At 38.1% G+C, this 16,203-nt stretch overlaps 1 protein-coding gene across 1 annotated transcript in view; it reads left to right on the forward strand.

The window, feature by feature from the left end:
- Positions 1–11,437: 11,437 nt before the first annotated feature.
- Positions 11,438–16,203, forward strand: part of UPRT (uracil phosphoribosyltransferase homolog) — a 37,603-nt gene continuing 32,837 nt past the window's right edge. The window contains exon 1 of the mRNA XM_053580997.1: positions 11,438–11,969. Within this exon, the coding sequence (XP_053436972.1) occupies positions 11,581–11,969 (389 nt within the window). The 5' untranslated portion in view covers positions 11,438–11,580. The remainder of the gene's footprint in view (positions 11,970–16,203) is intronic.

Consider the following 16,203-nt stretch of genomic DNA (forward strand, 5'->3'; position numbering starts at 1 on the left):
TGCTATGTCTGCTCCCCCTTCCTACTTTATGGTTAGGGCCCCTGCTATGTCTGCTACTCCCGCCTACTTTGTGGTTTTTGCCTTTATAAGCTTGTAAAATCTGCTGTTCGGGGCTTAACTCCTCTGCTCCTGAGAGAGTCACGGGTTAGGCCCCAGCATGCTGGAATAAAAAAAAAAAACAAAAACCTCGTGCTGATTGCATCAAGTGTCATCTCTTGCGGTTGATTGGGGGTCATGTTAGCCCAGGACAGAGTGGGGGTCTTGTCCCAAGTCTTTCAAGACAAAGACATAAAAGAGGAAGAGAAAGAATATGGAACAGCTATGGAGAAAATGGGCTGAAGGATCCCAGTACTGAACAAAGGGGCAAGGGGGTCACTCCCCACCCACAAGATACCCATTACTAAGTACCTAGAAGAACATAAATCATTTTACCACAAAGACATTTTCACTCAAATGTTTATTGCAGCTAAATTCATAATAGCCAAGTCGTGGAAGCAACCTACATGATGTCCATCAACCCAAGTGCCCATCAACCCATGAATGGATAAACAAACTGCGGTACGTATATGCCTGTGTATATGTATATAAACATATAATGGAATATTATGCAGCCATTAAAAAGATGGAGACTTGGGCAGCACCTGTGGTTCAGTGAGTAGGGCACCAGCCCCATATACCAAGGGTGGTGGGTTCGAAACCGGTTCACCATAACCAGCCAGAACCTTAATTTGCCACAGGGAGAAGGAGGCATGTCCTGCCTTTCTTATGTGTCTGGTGGGGTCTGTAAGGTTCATCTATGTTGTGTGGTCTGGTAAACCAAGTAGCCCCCCCCAAAGAGGAAACTGTGGCTTTGCTGCACTGACTTTGACAAGGCAGGGACCTTCTTGGGTGTCCTTTCTGCTAGTACAGATCTTCTCTTTATCTTTTGGAATGGCTCTGCCCAGTGTCTGTGCCTGGTGGGCTTTGCCTCGCTGTTTGGCCTGCCTCCCCATCAACTTGGAGAGAGACAGGCCTAGCTTTAGGTGAACCTGCCCTAAGAAGGTCCAGGCAAGCTAAGGCTTCCCTCCCCCATCCATGGGTAGGTATCAAAGTGTATCCATTCCATTATGGCCAGACTCTTGCAAAAAACTTTAGTGTTTTGAATTCATTTACATGAGGTGCATTTGCATAGTGGGGCAAAAAATTGAGTGAGGATAGTTGGGAGGCTAGTGAATTCCCCACTCCCAGCTATGGGTGGGGGAGGGCTCAGTGGTTTCACCTATTACAACAAGGACTTCAGTGAAATTCCATGGCTCCTTTAAACTGGATTGAGGGAAGGCTGATAGTTGGACAGAATCAAATCATAATTTAGAGATGCCCCCAGCCTTGGAGCATCATACATCCAGCTCCCAGCCCTACTCCACTCAACTTGGAGAAAGCAAGATGGCCCTCATAGAGCCTCAAACTATATCCATGTAAGGGAACTTTGGGGGGATGGGTGCAAGAAGGGCCAAAGTATAAATTCTAACTCATTTCAACAGTCAGAAGTGAAGGAGTGGAGAAATACATATCCCAGGGCCTCCAAAAATGATTTTGGCCTGCCTATTTTAGTTTTAGTTGCCAAACAGATCTCTCTGGTACAGCCTAAGGATCCCCGATTAGATTCTCTCTCAATAACTATTTAGAGAGAACCTAACATTTCACCTTAAAAAGTATAATCAAGGCAATGCCCATAGTTCAGTGGGTAGGGCTCTGGTCACATACACCAAGGGTGGTGGGGTTAAACCAACCCTGGCCAGCTAAAACAACAATGACAACTGCAACAACAACAAAAAAAAGTAGCTGGGCATTGTGGCTGGTGCTGGTAGTCCCAGCTACCTGAGAGGCTGAGGCAAGAGAATCACTTAAGCCCAAGAATTTGAGGTTGCTATGAGTGGTGATGCCATAGCACTCTACTGAGGGCAAAAAAGTGAGACTCTGTCTCATAAAAAAAAAGTATAATCAATATGAAAAATAAGATGAAAATACACATGAGGAAGAACCTGGCAATGTGAAAAATCAGATCAGATCGACACCCCAACAAATTACAAGGGATATACAGCAGAAAATACCATCCATGGAGAAACTATTGAAATGTCAGAAATTGAATCAAGAATTTAGATGGCAAATAAGTTGAATAAAATTTGGGAGAAAATGGAAAAAGAAATCCAAAATGTATTCCAAAAACTGACTCAATAAATTAGTGAAATTAAAGAAAATTTACCAAGTATATGGACATAATTAGAAAAGATGTAGTGGAGCTTAAGGAATTGAGAGAGACATTCAAGAACACTCAATGCACAGTTGAGAGCCTCAGTAATAGAGTAGAACATGGAGAAAAAAGAATTTCAGAATTTGAAGACAAGATTTTTGCACTAACCCAATCATTCAAAGAGGCAGAAAAAAAATAAAAGAACAAAATCAGAGTATTTCCTGAGAGAGTTATGAGATTACTTCAAAAGATTGAACATTCAAAATATAGGAATTACTAAAGGAGAAGGGGATGGTTCTAAAAATACTGAAGCTCTACTTCAAGACATCATGTTGGAGAATTTCCCAGGCATTACAAGAAATCCAGAAATCCAGATATTAGATACTAGAAATCCAAATTAAGACACCCCAGCACAACTCAATTTAAATAAAGCATCTCCCAGACACATTATAATTAACTTGGCCAAAGTCAAAATGAAAGAGAAAATGCAATAACTGGCCAGGCATAAGCAAATCTCACCTACAGAGGGAAAAATATCAGGTTGACAGCGGACCTTTCAGCTGAAACTTTTCAAGTCTGTAGTTGTGGTTATCAGCCTTTAACCTTAAACAAAACAATTTTTCAGCCCAGGATTCTGAATCCTGCTACACTAAGATAGATATTTAACAACAAAAAAATCAAATCTTTTACTGACATGCAAATGTTAAGGAAATTCACCATAACTAGACCAGCTCTACAGGAAATACCCAGACATATTTTTCATGCTGAACAGCACAATGGTCCACCAGCAAAGTCAACACACCAGAATCGAAAGAATAAAGCCTAGCTTCTACAATGGCATAAGGGATAAAAATAAGCAATAGACCTCCGCAAAATAAAATGAACAAAATTTCACCATACCTATCAATTCTCTCAATAAATGTAAATGGCTTGAATTCCCCACTAAAGAGATACAGGCTGGATGACTGGATAAAAAAACAGCAACCTAATATATTCTGTCTTCAAGAAATCCATCATAAAACATTACTGAGGGTGAAGTTATGGAAGACAATATTCAAGGTGAATAGAAATCAGGAAAAAGGAGGAGTTGCAATCTTATTTGAAAATACAGTTGGATTTAAACCAACAGAAATAAAGAAAGATAATGATGGAAACTATATACTGATCAAGGGAACTATAAAATATGAAGAGATATCAATCCTAAACATTGATGTACCCAACCTAAACCCTCTAGATATATAAAATGAACCCCAAATGACATGAACAATATGATATCCTCACTCTGTGATAGCTAGAGATTTCAACATCCTTCTGAAAGAACTGGAAAGATTCTCCATGCAGAAACTAAACAAAGAAGCAATGGTTTTAAACACAAACCTAGAACAAATGAGCTTAACAGACATTTACAGAACATTTCATGCTAATGAAATTAAATATACATTCTTCTCATCAGCCCATGGATTATCCTCCAAAATCAATCACATCTCAGGCACAAGTTAAACCTCAGCAAATTAAAAAGAACAAAAATTACACCTGTGTATTCTTGGACCATAATGGAAGAAAGTGGAACTCAACACCAACAGAAATCTTTGTGCCCACATAAAGTCATGAAAACTAAACAACCTTATGCTGAAAAACAGCTGGGATAAAGATTAGATAAAAAATAAAATCATTAGATTTCTTGAACAAAATGATAATGAAGCCACAAGCTATCAAAACCTGTGGGAGACTGCAAAGGCAATCCTTAGATGGAAATTTATAGCTCTAGATGCCTTAATCTAGAAAATAGAAAGAGAACAATTCAACAACCTATGGACCATCTCAAGCAATTGGAAAAAGAAGAACAATCCAACCCCAAACCTACTTGCAGAAAAGAAATAAACAAAATCAGAGCAGAATTAAATGAAATCTAGAAAACAAGAATCATTCAGAAGATCAGCAAAACAAAAGTTTCCTCTTTACAAAGATTAATAAAATTTATAAACCCTTGGGCAGACTAACAAGAAATAAAAAAGTAAGATCTATAATAACCTCAATAAGAAAGAAAAAAAGGAAATAACAGATACCAGAGAAATTGAAAAGATTCTCAATGATTACTATAAGAAAACTCTAGGCCCAGAAATTTGAAAACATACAGGAAATGTCCCAATACCTGGAATCACACCACCTTCCTAAACTCAACCAGGAAGAATTAGAAATTTTGAACATTAAGCACTGAAATTGCTTAACAATACAAAATCTTCATAGAAAGAAAAGCCCTGGAACAGATGGTTTCACACCCAAATTCTGCCAAAACTTCAGAGGAACTTGTACCCACATTGCATAACCTATTCCAAAACATAGAGAAAGAACGAATCCTCCCCAACATGTCCTAAGAAGGAAGTATCACCCTGATTCCAAAACCATCAAAGGTCCCCCAAATAAAGGAAAATTATAGGCAAATATCATTAATGAGTATTAACACAAATATATTCAATAAGATCGTAGGAAACAGAATAGAACAACACACTAAAGAATTTATAAAACATGATCAACTGGGTTTCATCCCAGGGATGCAAAGTTGATTCAACAAGTGTAAATCCATAAATGTAATTCACCACATAAATAAAATCGGAAACAAAGATCATATGATCCTCTCAAGATATGTAGAAAAAGCACTTGACAAAATTAAGCATCCTTTTCTGACAAGAATACTTAAGAAGTTAGGCATAGGTGAGACTGATAGAGGGCTTCTACAACAAACCCACAGCAAATATCATATTAAATATAGTAAATCTGAAATCATTTTTACTTAGAACTGGAACTAAAGAAGATGTCTACTATCACCACTGTTACTCAGCATAGTGGTGGCAGTCCTAGCCAATGGAATCAAGCAAGAGGAGAAGATCAATGGTATTTAAATGGGGACAGAGGAGGTCAAACTCATGCCCTGTGGATGATATGATCTTATACCTGGAAAACCCCAGGGACTCAAATACAAGGCACTTAGAAGTGATAAAGAAATGCAGTAGTGTCTCAGGATACAAAATCAATGTCCACAATTCAGTAGCCTGCATATAGGCCAACAAAAGTCAAGCTGAGAATCAAATCAAAGACAATATCATTCACAGTAGCTTCAAAGAAAATGAAATACCTGGGGATATATCTATTAAATGACGTGAAGGATCTCTATAAAGAGAACTACGAAATCATGAGAAAAGAACTAGCAGAAGGCAGTAACAAATGGAAAAATATTCCATGCTCATGGCTAGGAAGAATAAACATTGTCACAATATGAATTACATATTTAATTCAATTTCCCATTAAAGCACCAGCATCATACTTTGAAGAACTTGAAAAAAAAAATAGTACTTAATTTCTCATGGAATTAGAAAAAAAAATAGCCAATGCAATTTTTAGAAATAAATACAAATCAGGAGGCATCATGTTACCAGAATTCAGGTTATACAATACATCTACAGTGAGTGTAAGAGCATGGTACTGTCACAAAAATAGAGATATAGATCTAAGGAATAGAACTGAGAACCTAGAAATAAAGCTAGCTACTATTTCCATCTAAACTTTGATAAACCAAACGAAAGCATGCACTGAGGCAAAGAATTTCTATTTAATGAATGGTGCTGGGAGAACTGGCTAGCAACATGTAGAAAACTGAGATTGGACCTGCACCTCTCAACACTGAAAAAAATTGACTCTCACTGGAAAAAAAGATTTAAATTTAAAACATGAAGTAATAAAAATCCTAGAAGAAAGGGTAGGGGAAATTCTTGATAAAATTGGCCTGGAAAAAGATTTTATAAAGAAGAACCCCTTGACAATTGAAGCAATGCCAAAAATAAATAAATGGGACAGGATTAAGCAAAAAAGGTTCTGTACAGCTAAGGGTACTACAACTAAAGCAAACTGTCTTCAGAATGGGAGAAGATGTTTTCATGCTATGCATCTGAAAAAGGGCTGATAACAGAATCTACAGAGAACTCAAATTAATCAACTGGAAAAGAGGCATTATTACCATTTATAAGTGGACAAGAGACTTGAAAAAAAACTTTTCTGAAGAAAACAGGCAAATGGTCAAAAAACACATGAAAAAATGCTCATCATTCCTAATCATCAGAGAAATGCACATCAAAACTACCTTGAACTATAACCTAACCCCAGTAAGAATATCCCACATCACAAAATCCTGAATCCACAGATGCTGGAGTGGATTTGGAGAGAAGGCAACACTTTTTCAGTGATGGTAGGATTGCAAACTAATACAACCTCTAAGGAAAGAAGTATAGAGAACATTTAAAGAACTAATACTAGACCTTCCATTTGATCCTGCAATCTTATTACTAGGTATCTACTCAGAAGGAAAAAAAAATCATATTACCACAAGGACATTTGCACTAGAATATTTATTATACCTCAATTCACAATCACAAAGTAGAACCAACCCAAGTACCCATCAACTTATGAATGGATTAACAAACTATGATATCTATCTATCTATCTATCTATCTATCTATCTATCTATCTATCTTCTATCTATCCATTCATCCCATGAAGTACTATTCAGACATACAAAATGATGGAGTCTTTATATCTTGTGTATTTATCTGGATAGAGTTGAAACACATTCTTCTTAGTAAAGTACCATAAGAATGGAAAAGCAAGTATCTAATGTATTCAATACTAATGTAAAAATAATATACAAGGTGGCCATAAGGTTCATGTGCAATTTAAAATAGTGTGTAATTTTTTTTTTAATCATAGCCATGTACATCAATATGATCATGGGGCACCATACACAATGCACACGAAATTTATGGCTACCCTGTATAAGCTGCCACATGCCCACATGAAGGAAAAATACAAGTGTATTCTTTTGAGGGTTAGGGGGTGGAGTGAAGGGGAAACGGGAGGAGAGAATGTGATTGGAAAAATCTCACCTAATGTGATGTAATATACATCACTTCCCCTGGGTGAAGAGCTCAACTGCAACTTGAACCTTACCTGAGAAATGTAAACAATATAACCTACACATTTGTACCATCATATCAATCTTCAGATTGATAATTTAATAAAACCCAAATTCACTGTTGAGCTCCTATGGTATTTTATTTTTCATTTCAATAATTGTATTTTTCTTTTTCTTTTATTGTTTTGGGTTCATTGAGGGTATAAAGAATTAGGTTACGCTGTTGGCATTTATTTGGTTAAGTCCCTCTTACAGTTTTGTCCTGCCCCCAAAAGGTGTACCATACACCATATCCCAGAGAAGGCTGCTTTGTATTCATAAGTAAACTAATTTCATAAGGCTGGCAATATGTATTTGAAAGTGATTAAATTTTTTTGAAATTCCGCAATTTGTAATGACATGGATTAATTTGGAGAACATTATGCTAAATGAAATAAGCCAGGCGCATGCACACACACACACACACACACACATACAAATTAGTGTTTGATTTCACTTACATGAGAAAACCAAAAGAGTTAAACTTATAGAAGCAAACAGTAGAATATTGATTGCCAGGGGCTGGTACAGGGGGTGGAATGGGAAGATGTTGGTCAGAGTACAATTTTTAGTCATAAAATGAATAACTTCTGGGTACTTTATTACAGTTTGGTGACTACACTTAATAATACTGTATTGTACATTTGAAATTTGCTAAGAGAGTAGATCTTAAGAGTTCTTACCTCACATACCCACAAAGATAGTAACTCTGTGAGGGGATGAATGTGTTAAAGCTTTATTGTGGTAATCATGTCACAATGTATATGCAGATCAAGTATATGTATATCAAACCATCACATTATATACCTTAAATATATAAACTTTTAATTTTCCAATTATACCTCAATAAAGCTGGAAATAAACAAGCAAACAGAGTAATAGGATCAGAGATTAAAGAAAAAACTTGAAAGCAGGGAGAGTAAATAGTAAAAAATATATACATTTATAAAGATACCCAAGTAGACATTTTGAGATCCAAGATAAGAACCAAGGTAAGGTATACATGTGAAAGGTTATACAGATATTCATTTAGAAAGAAAAGTGAATCACAGTATTTGTTCAGAGAATTTGCTATCTTTTTTTTTTTTAAACAAATTGGGGTCTAACAATATGTTAACCAGGCTGGACTTGAACTCGTGAGCTCAAGTGATCCTTTTCAATAGCTGGGATCATAGACACGTACCACTATGCCTGGCTGCCTTTCAATTAATATATTTTTATAAGAAATTTAAAATTACATTTCAGTGGCTTAAGCATCATTAAAGTCAAAATGAATTCAGTGTCTGCTCTTGTACTTACTGCCTGTGTGACATCAAGTTACTTAATCTCACTGGGTCTCAGTTTCCCTATCTGTAAAATGAGGCTAAATATAGGGCCTACCCATTTAAACCAGTCAGAAGGTTTAAATGAAATAAAGTAAATCACATGGAAAATATGGCTTAATATTAATTCTCTTTCATCTTGTTCCAACTCTACTACTTAGGATATGATTTAGGCTCCTAAGTCTTAATTTTCTCACTTGTAAAACAGTAATAATAATACCAGGCTTAACTAATCCATAATATCAAATGAGATAACCCATACAAAAGTGTTTTATAAGGGCACTATGTAGATGAATGTGAGGGATTCCTATTACAGAAAATTGGTGTTCTGTGTCCCATAATTTTTAGGGATCACCTCAAATTTAGAGCTCAAAACCTAAACTGAAGTTTACAGTCATCTTAATTATCGCAGGAGAATTTTTCCAACTCTATCAAAATGTGGGAAGAGAGAGGGATAAACTGAAATTTGTCAGTTCTGCTAAATGTAAAAATCTACATTGAAGGTTTCCATGGTGCTTGACATTAACCTTTGTTTTGTAAAGAACCATGCTATCCATGACCTCCATGACCACTATAACCATGGAGAATTTCAAGATCTTCATTTATTTTTCTTTGTGTCTATTCTAGCACCTAGAAATACACCTGGCAAATAGTAGGGCCTTGACATTTATTAACTAAATTATTTCATGAATCTGTAGGCATCTGTAAAGAGCACTGGATTTAGAGTTGGAAGAAGTAGTTTCCTAAGCTAGGCCCAGTGGCTGTACTCTACCTCAGGCAACCCAGGGAGACCTTATCTCAACAACAACAATAAAAAACAAAACTAGGGTTCCTGTCTTGGCTCTGCTACATTTTGGATGTGTGACCCTGGGCAAGTCACTTTAGGAAAAAGAATTATACAGATATTGTCTGTAAATGAGGACTGATAATCCTCAAGCTTTTTTTTTGAGAAATAAGAGAATGTACATGAAATTGTGTAAATTATAAAACACCAAACTTGTTACTATGATTAATCATTAATGAATTTTATTTTAATATATCCTTAAATAATTAAACTGAATTAAACTGGCTGGATAGACATGCTAATGCTTATTGGTTAATATAGGTAAGTGTACACATGGATGTTTCCTATGAGAGTGAAAACACAAGACACACTGGCTCTAATTCATATTTTGTTGCATTCACAATAAGGCCACTTGTCTGATAAGACACTAAATGAAAGAACAGTGCAGTTTTAGTCCTGGGATGTCTTATGATACCATTTTAAATTCACTACTGCATTTAAATTACTGCTAATGATACAATACTGTATTTCAGTGTTATCTCTAAGAGTATTTATTAGCAAAGTAGCCATTGCATTGTTCCTGCCCACTTCAAGTTAGAAGATGCAGCTTTTCGCCCCAGAGACTCTTTGATTTGCATTGTGTGCTAGGTGGAAAGACGCACAGGTTTTCAAAAGTGAGTGGGATTACAATTCTTATCATCAATTGAATTTAAACTCTATATTATAATTACGGCTAATAGTGGACTGACCATGTACTGAGGCACAAGCAGAGAAACAAAGGTAGAAAAATACCACTAATACTAATACCAAAACAACAAATAAAAAAATGGGAAAGAGAAAGCCTGATTCATTCAAGTCCTCCCAAAGGCCTAGATATTCCTGTTATTCGCTACTCATATTTTTCTGAATCTCTGCATGTGTTAGTTATGTTCCTATATGGAAGAAGAAATTTTAAGAATTGGCTTTCAGGAGGCAAAATAGTAGAATTACAGGTGGGCGGCGCCTGTGGCTCAAAGGAGTAGGGCGCCGGCCCCATATGCCAGAGGTGGCAGGTTCAAACCCAGCTCTGGCCAAAAAAAAAAAAAAAAAGTATAATTACAAAATGTCAAAATTGGAAGAACGTTTAGGGGTCAAATAGTTAAGGCATCTCACTTTATATATGAAGAAAGTCAAGTCCAGAGAGGGGAAGGGACTTGTTGAATATTGCTCAATAATTAGCAATTAACAGAATTAGCAGGTCTCTGATGTTCAGGTTATAGTTCTCTTAAAAGAGAGCCTGTAAATCACTCTTTCTCAAAGAGCGCTATTTATGAATATAAGAATTGCTGGGTTACTTGTTAAAAACAAAGATTCTTGGATCCAATCTCAGATCTACTGAATCCAAATCTCAAAGTGAGCCACGAGAACCTGCATTTTAACAAGCTCTACAATTTTCTGATACACACCAGTTTGAAAAGTACTGCTCTAAACACTCTCACCTCAGGCCATAATAGTGAGCCCACCTACTAAAAAAGGCGTGTTTTCAAGTATTTGAAAGAAATAAAGCGACAGCGAATCGGAAATGCTTTCAGAATCCCCATGGTAACCCGTTCGTTGTAAGGAGCAACCAATGAAGAAAAGCTTTAGCGGTCAGGCGCACTTGAGAAGCGGCAGTTTGTCAAACAGTCTAGTAAAGAATAGTAGAGAACAAGCTCTTTAGCAGCCAACTAGGCATTTTTACTTCCTTCTCCGATTCACAGACTAGCTAAGTGAATTTGCAGGTACTGAGGTATAATTTCTCCGCAAAATTACGAAGTCTGAAAACATAGGTCTTACGTATCTAAACATTTGTTAACAACAGCCACTCCCGGTTCTCCTGTTTCTACCAATCACTCACAGTTCTGAATGCTCAAACTCTAGGCGTCCTCCCAGAAGACTAACCAGGCACCCTTTGCCTCACTACAAATGCCTGGCTACATGTGGCAATCCATACAGCCGAGGTGACTCAAAGGGTTAACAAGCCTCTCTCCGTGGAGTGGCAGGTAAAGAAGCCAATAGGGTGCCTATGAATGGGTACGTCGGGCGTGAGCAGCCTGCGAAAGCAACCAACCAACAGCAGCCCAAGGGGGGAGAGGGCTGGGAGGTTAGTGGCTCTGAAGAGGCGCTAACGACCGGAAGAGCCCGTAAACACCCGCCCCTTCTCCTTCCCCTCCCTTTTATCCTTAGAGTTTCGTAGCAGCGGGGACTTTCCGGGGCCTAGCGTATGGCCACCGAATTGCAGGGTTTGGATTCCATGCCCTGTCACAACCAGCAAGTAAACTCTGCCTCAACCCCAAGCCCGGAGTCGCTGCGACCTGGCGACCCAATCCCGGACCATGCCGGGGTAAACAGCGCCTCCATGGCCAAGCTGACTCTCCACACAGGGCACACCCCTTCTAGCGTGCCAGCCTCGGAGCGGGACCCTGAGGCCTACGGAGGCGCCAGCCTCAACTCTGAAAACAACAGTGGTAGTGGTGATGGTAGCAACTATGAAGCACCAGCCCATGACTTCCTCCTGGGAGACTGCGAACTCTCCTGGCAGACTGGGGCGCAGCTTAAACTGCTGCCCATGAATGATCAGATCCGGGAGTTGCAGACCATCATCCGGGACAAGTAAGCCGAGAGCGGAAGGGGAAAGGAAAGTGGAGGGTCTCTGCGGGGTGGAGTGGGCGGGGACTGGAAGTGAAAGGGCTAAGAGGTAGTGTTCTTGGTCCTGTCAAATTTGCCTTTGAAGATTGGGGGAGGGCCTTCTCTTTGAGGGGTGTGTATGACTCTAGCCCTTCTAATCCCTATTTTTATCATCCCTTTGTGTAGGGAGGAAGCCTTTTAGGTAGCCCAAGGCCTCTTTGTCTCTCTGAAACATGACCTATCCTTGGCCATTTCAGGCCGGTAAATGGTTTTGTGCCGTCTGCTCATTGCCTGTCTCCATGATAAACCTATAACCTAGAAATGGTTACTACCCAAGGTTGTGACCTATCACCAATCACCTCAGGCTTACAAATAAAGATCAATTTCATGGAAATTCTGTTGTGCCTTGACCCTTTAGTGTTTGCTGCTGCAAATAAGTCCTTTTGTCTGAAGTTTTTTTTGTTTTTCAGTCTCAGAGTTCAGGTTTACTTGTCACGCGAAAGCTTATCATCCATCTCTTACCAAGATTGTTTTACTGTAAACTTAACAGAGTTAATGGGTCAAAGGGAGCCTAAAGGGGACTTTGGCCTCTCCAAATCTCACAAACCAACATACCCAGACATTAATGTTAAAAGATTATTTTGAAATTTCCAAACCCACATTGTAGATGGGATTTCTTGAGGGAAATACATACCATTATTTTCTTTATTGACGGCACTTTATTTTTTTTGTAGGGTCAGGGTATTGCGATGTTGTTCAAGGTATCCAGGCCCCCTCTGTCTCCCAAAGTGCTGGGATTACAGGCGTGAACCACCGTGCCTAGGACACCAAGCACTTTAAATGAGTAGCTACAGCATGTTGCATCATCCGTTGTCAGTGGTGGGGCATACCTTGATCTTTTAAAAATGGCTGTTGAATGACAGGATGCCACTCCCTAAATAAGACTGGAGTAACTTTTTCTGTTATACTGTTGCTATAGTCCTAATTATTTCCCTTCCTGCAGTTTTTCTCTCTTCCACATGCACCCACACATTACTGTAGTCAGTCTTGTTAATATATAATACATTCATTACATGTTGAATTTCATCAACACCTTGCAAATAATAGGCACTCAATTATTATGTTTTTTCTAGCTTTTAAAATTATATTGGTGAAACTATACTATTAAAATTATATTGGTGAAACTACTATTTAACTGTTTTTAATGAATTAGTATTGAAAACTGCTGTGGTTATGTGATCACTATAATCGATGAAGTAGGGATTTTAAAAAATAGGCATAGGCTTGTTAGTTGTGGGGGCAGCTGAAATAGAACTTTTATGAAAAACAAAATGTGATGATTCTTGTTTATGTAGAATGGGAATTACTAAGCTTGGGTCTCGGACCCCACTGCACCTGTGTGATATTTTCCGGGCTTTAATGAATGCTGAGAAATTATCTGGGAAGCTGAAGAGGGTGGATTGCTTGAGCTCAGGAGTTTGAGACCAGCCTGAGCAAGAGTGAGACTACAACTTGAACTTTGCCTTAGAATTGAAAACAATGTAACTTAAACATTTGTACCCTCATATTAATTTGAAATTAAAAAGATACTGAGACTCCCTCTCCACTAAAAGTAGAAAAACTAGCTGGACTTGCAGTGGGTGCCTGTAGTCCCAGCTACTCCAGAGGCTGAGACAAGAGGATTGATGAGCCCAAAAGTTTGAGGTTGCTGTGAGCTATGAAGCAAGAGCACTCTACAGGGTGACAGAGTGAGACTCTACTCAACAACAACAACAAAAATTATCTGGGAAATTTTATTTGTGCATTTCTAATGCATTTTTTTTTTTTTTGGTGAGACAAGAGTCTCACTGTGTTACCCTTACTAGAGTGCTGTGGCATCACAGCTCACGGCAACCTCAAACTCTTGGGCTTAAGCGATTCTCTTGCCTCAGCCTCCCAAGTAGCTGGGACTACAGGCACCTGCCACAGCACCCAGCTATTTCTTTGTTGTAGTTGTCATTGTTGTTTAGCAGGTCCAAGGTGTGTTTGAACCTGCCAGCCTGGGTGTATGTGGTCGGCGCCCTACCCACTGAGCAACAGGCATTGCCTTTAATGTTTTTTTTTTAATAGCATATTTATTGAGATATAATTCATATATCATACAAGCATTTGAAGTATACAATTCAGTGGTTTTAGCTATGCCCACAGCTATGTAAACATCACCAAAATCAGTTTTAGAACATTTTCCTCACCCCAGCCAGAAACCCTATACTTGTTAGCAGTTCCTCCCTATTTCTCCTCAGTCCACCCAAAGCCCAAGGCAATCACTCTTCTCTTTTGCTTTGCCTGTTCTGAACATTTCATATCATATGTCTTTTTGCAGCTTGTTTTATGTAGTGTAATGTTTTCAAGGTCCATCCATGTTGTATCAGTATATTATTCTGTTTTATGGCTGAATGAGAGTCAATTGCACACATATACCACAATTTATTTATCCATCAGTTGATGGACATTTAGGTGGTTTCCACTCTTTGGTAATTATGTGTAATGTTGCTATGAACATTTGCTTTTGTCCTTTTTATGGGGTAAGGATTCCTTAGCTTTCATTAGATTTTTACAAAAGGTTATGATAATGTAAAGGGTAAGAACTGTTGCTTTAGAACTTGGAAAGAGCATGACATTCAGCATTCACATTGGAAAAGCCTGGGTTATATGGTCAATCTGAGCATAAGTGGAATTTTTTTTTTTTTTTATTCTTTCTGAGTTTGGAAGGAGACAACAGGATCCAAAAGAATGATCTCAGGCAAGATAGTTAGCATCTCTGTACTACAGCTTTATCATTTGTAAAATGAATATGGTAGTAATCTCTCATAGAGCTCTTGGGGGCTAAAGATACTGTCAGTAATCGTGTTATAAACTGTGAAGAGCTTTGTACATTAATGTCATTTCAGGGCTTCATATTTGGGTTTGTGTGTGCTTCTGATTGCATCTGTAAATGCTGTCATGAGCCTTCAGAAGATAGTAAAAGGAATTTAACTGTACGTGGAACTCATTCTTATTTTGAAAATCAATACTGAGAAATCCTAGATAATTTTTATCCTGCTTTGTTATATAAAGGCTCACTATAATTTTTAATAATGAAATGATGCTTATTTAGGTTGAGAATAGTGTTTTTAGTTTTGTTTTTGTTAATCACATCAGTTAACAGCAGCTTTATCTTCTGCTCTTTGTCTTAAAAAAATTGCCATCCCAGCTCAGCTCCTGTAGCTCCAGCAGCTAAGGTGCCAGCCACATACACCTGAGCTGGTGGGTTCCAATCCATCCTGGGCCCGCCAAACAACAATGACGGCTGCAACAAAAAAGATAGCTGGGCGTTATGGCAAGCGCCTGTAATCCCAGCTACTTGGGAGGAGGAGGCAGGAGAATCGCTTGAGTCCAGGAGTTGGAGGTTGCTGTGAGCTGTGATGCCACGGCAATCTACCCAGGGTGACACCTTGAGGCTCTGTCTCAAAAAAAAAATAAAATAAAATTGCCATCCCCTCACACAAACAAGACCTGTTTAAGACCTGTTTAGCCTTTCTAGGAGACTGGTGCAGGATCCCTATGGTAAGAGGAACTATACTTACATAGGCCTAGTTCTGGAAGGTACTGTAAGTTATCACACCCTGTTCTTTTCAGGAATTATGCTTATCTCTGTTTTGATGTGATAGCAAATATGTGCTCTGGAAAGTTGTTTAATAATAGAAGCCACTGGAGTACATTTTTTACTTTCATTGTTCCTGGTTTTAGCATATACCTTGTGAAGGGATTGCTTTGTGAATTGACTTTGGCATGAGGAAATTGGGGTTGAGCAAGCAGGACGGTATGTGCATGTTGTGTATGTGTGTGTAATTGTGTGTATCTACATAGCAGGCAAGTTTGAGAACATTGTGCTTATTTTAAATGTCTTTTTATATTTTCAAAATGTACAATATTTGAAACATAATATGTTGGCTATATTATTGAATTTCAAGGAAATGAATTTCTGTCTTTGAGAGTACAATAATGTAAACACCAAGTGAGCAGGTTATTTACTCAGCCATATATACATGGATCACCCATGAACTTGGGAAGATAAGTGACTCCTTCATTTCTGTTTTTTTTTTTTTTTTACTTTTTGCTGTTGGAATGGATTAAACTATACATTCTTCCTTTCTTACTTCCGTTATATACTAAAGACAGCAAAATCTGATTGTAATGT

The sequence above is a fragment of the Nycticebus coucang genome, chromosome X, assembly GCF_027406575.1.
Source record: "Nycticebus coucang isolate mNycCou1 chromosome X, mNycCou1.pri, whole genome shotgun sequence".
Classification (NCBI taxonomy): Eukaryota; Metazoa; Chordata; class Mammalia; order Primates; family Lorisidae; genus Nycticebus; species Nycticebus coucang.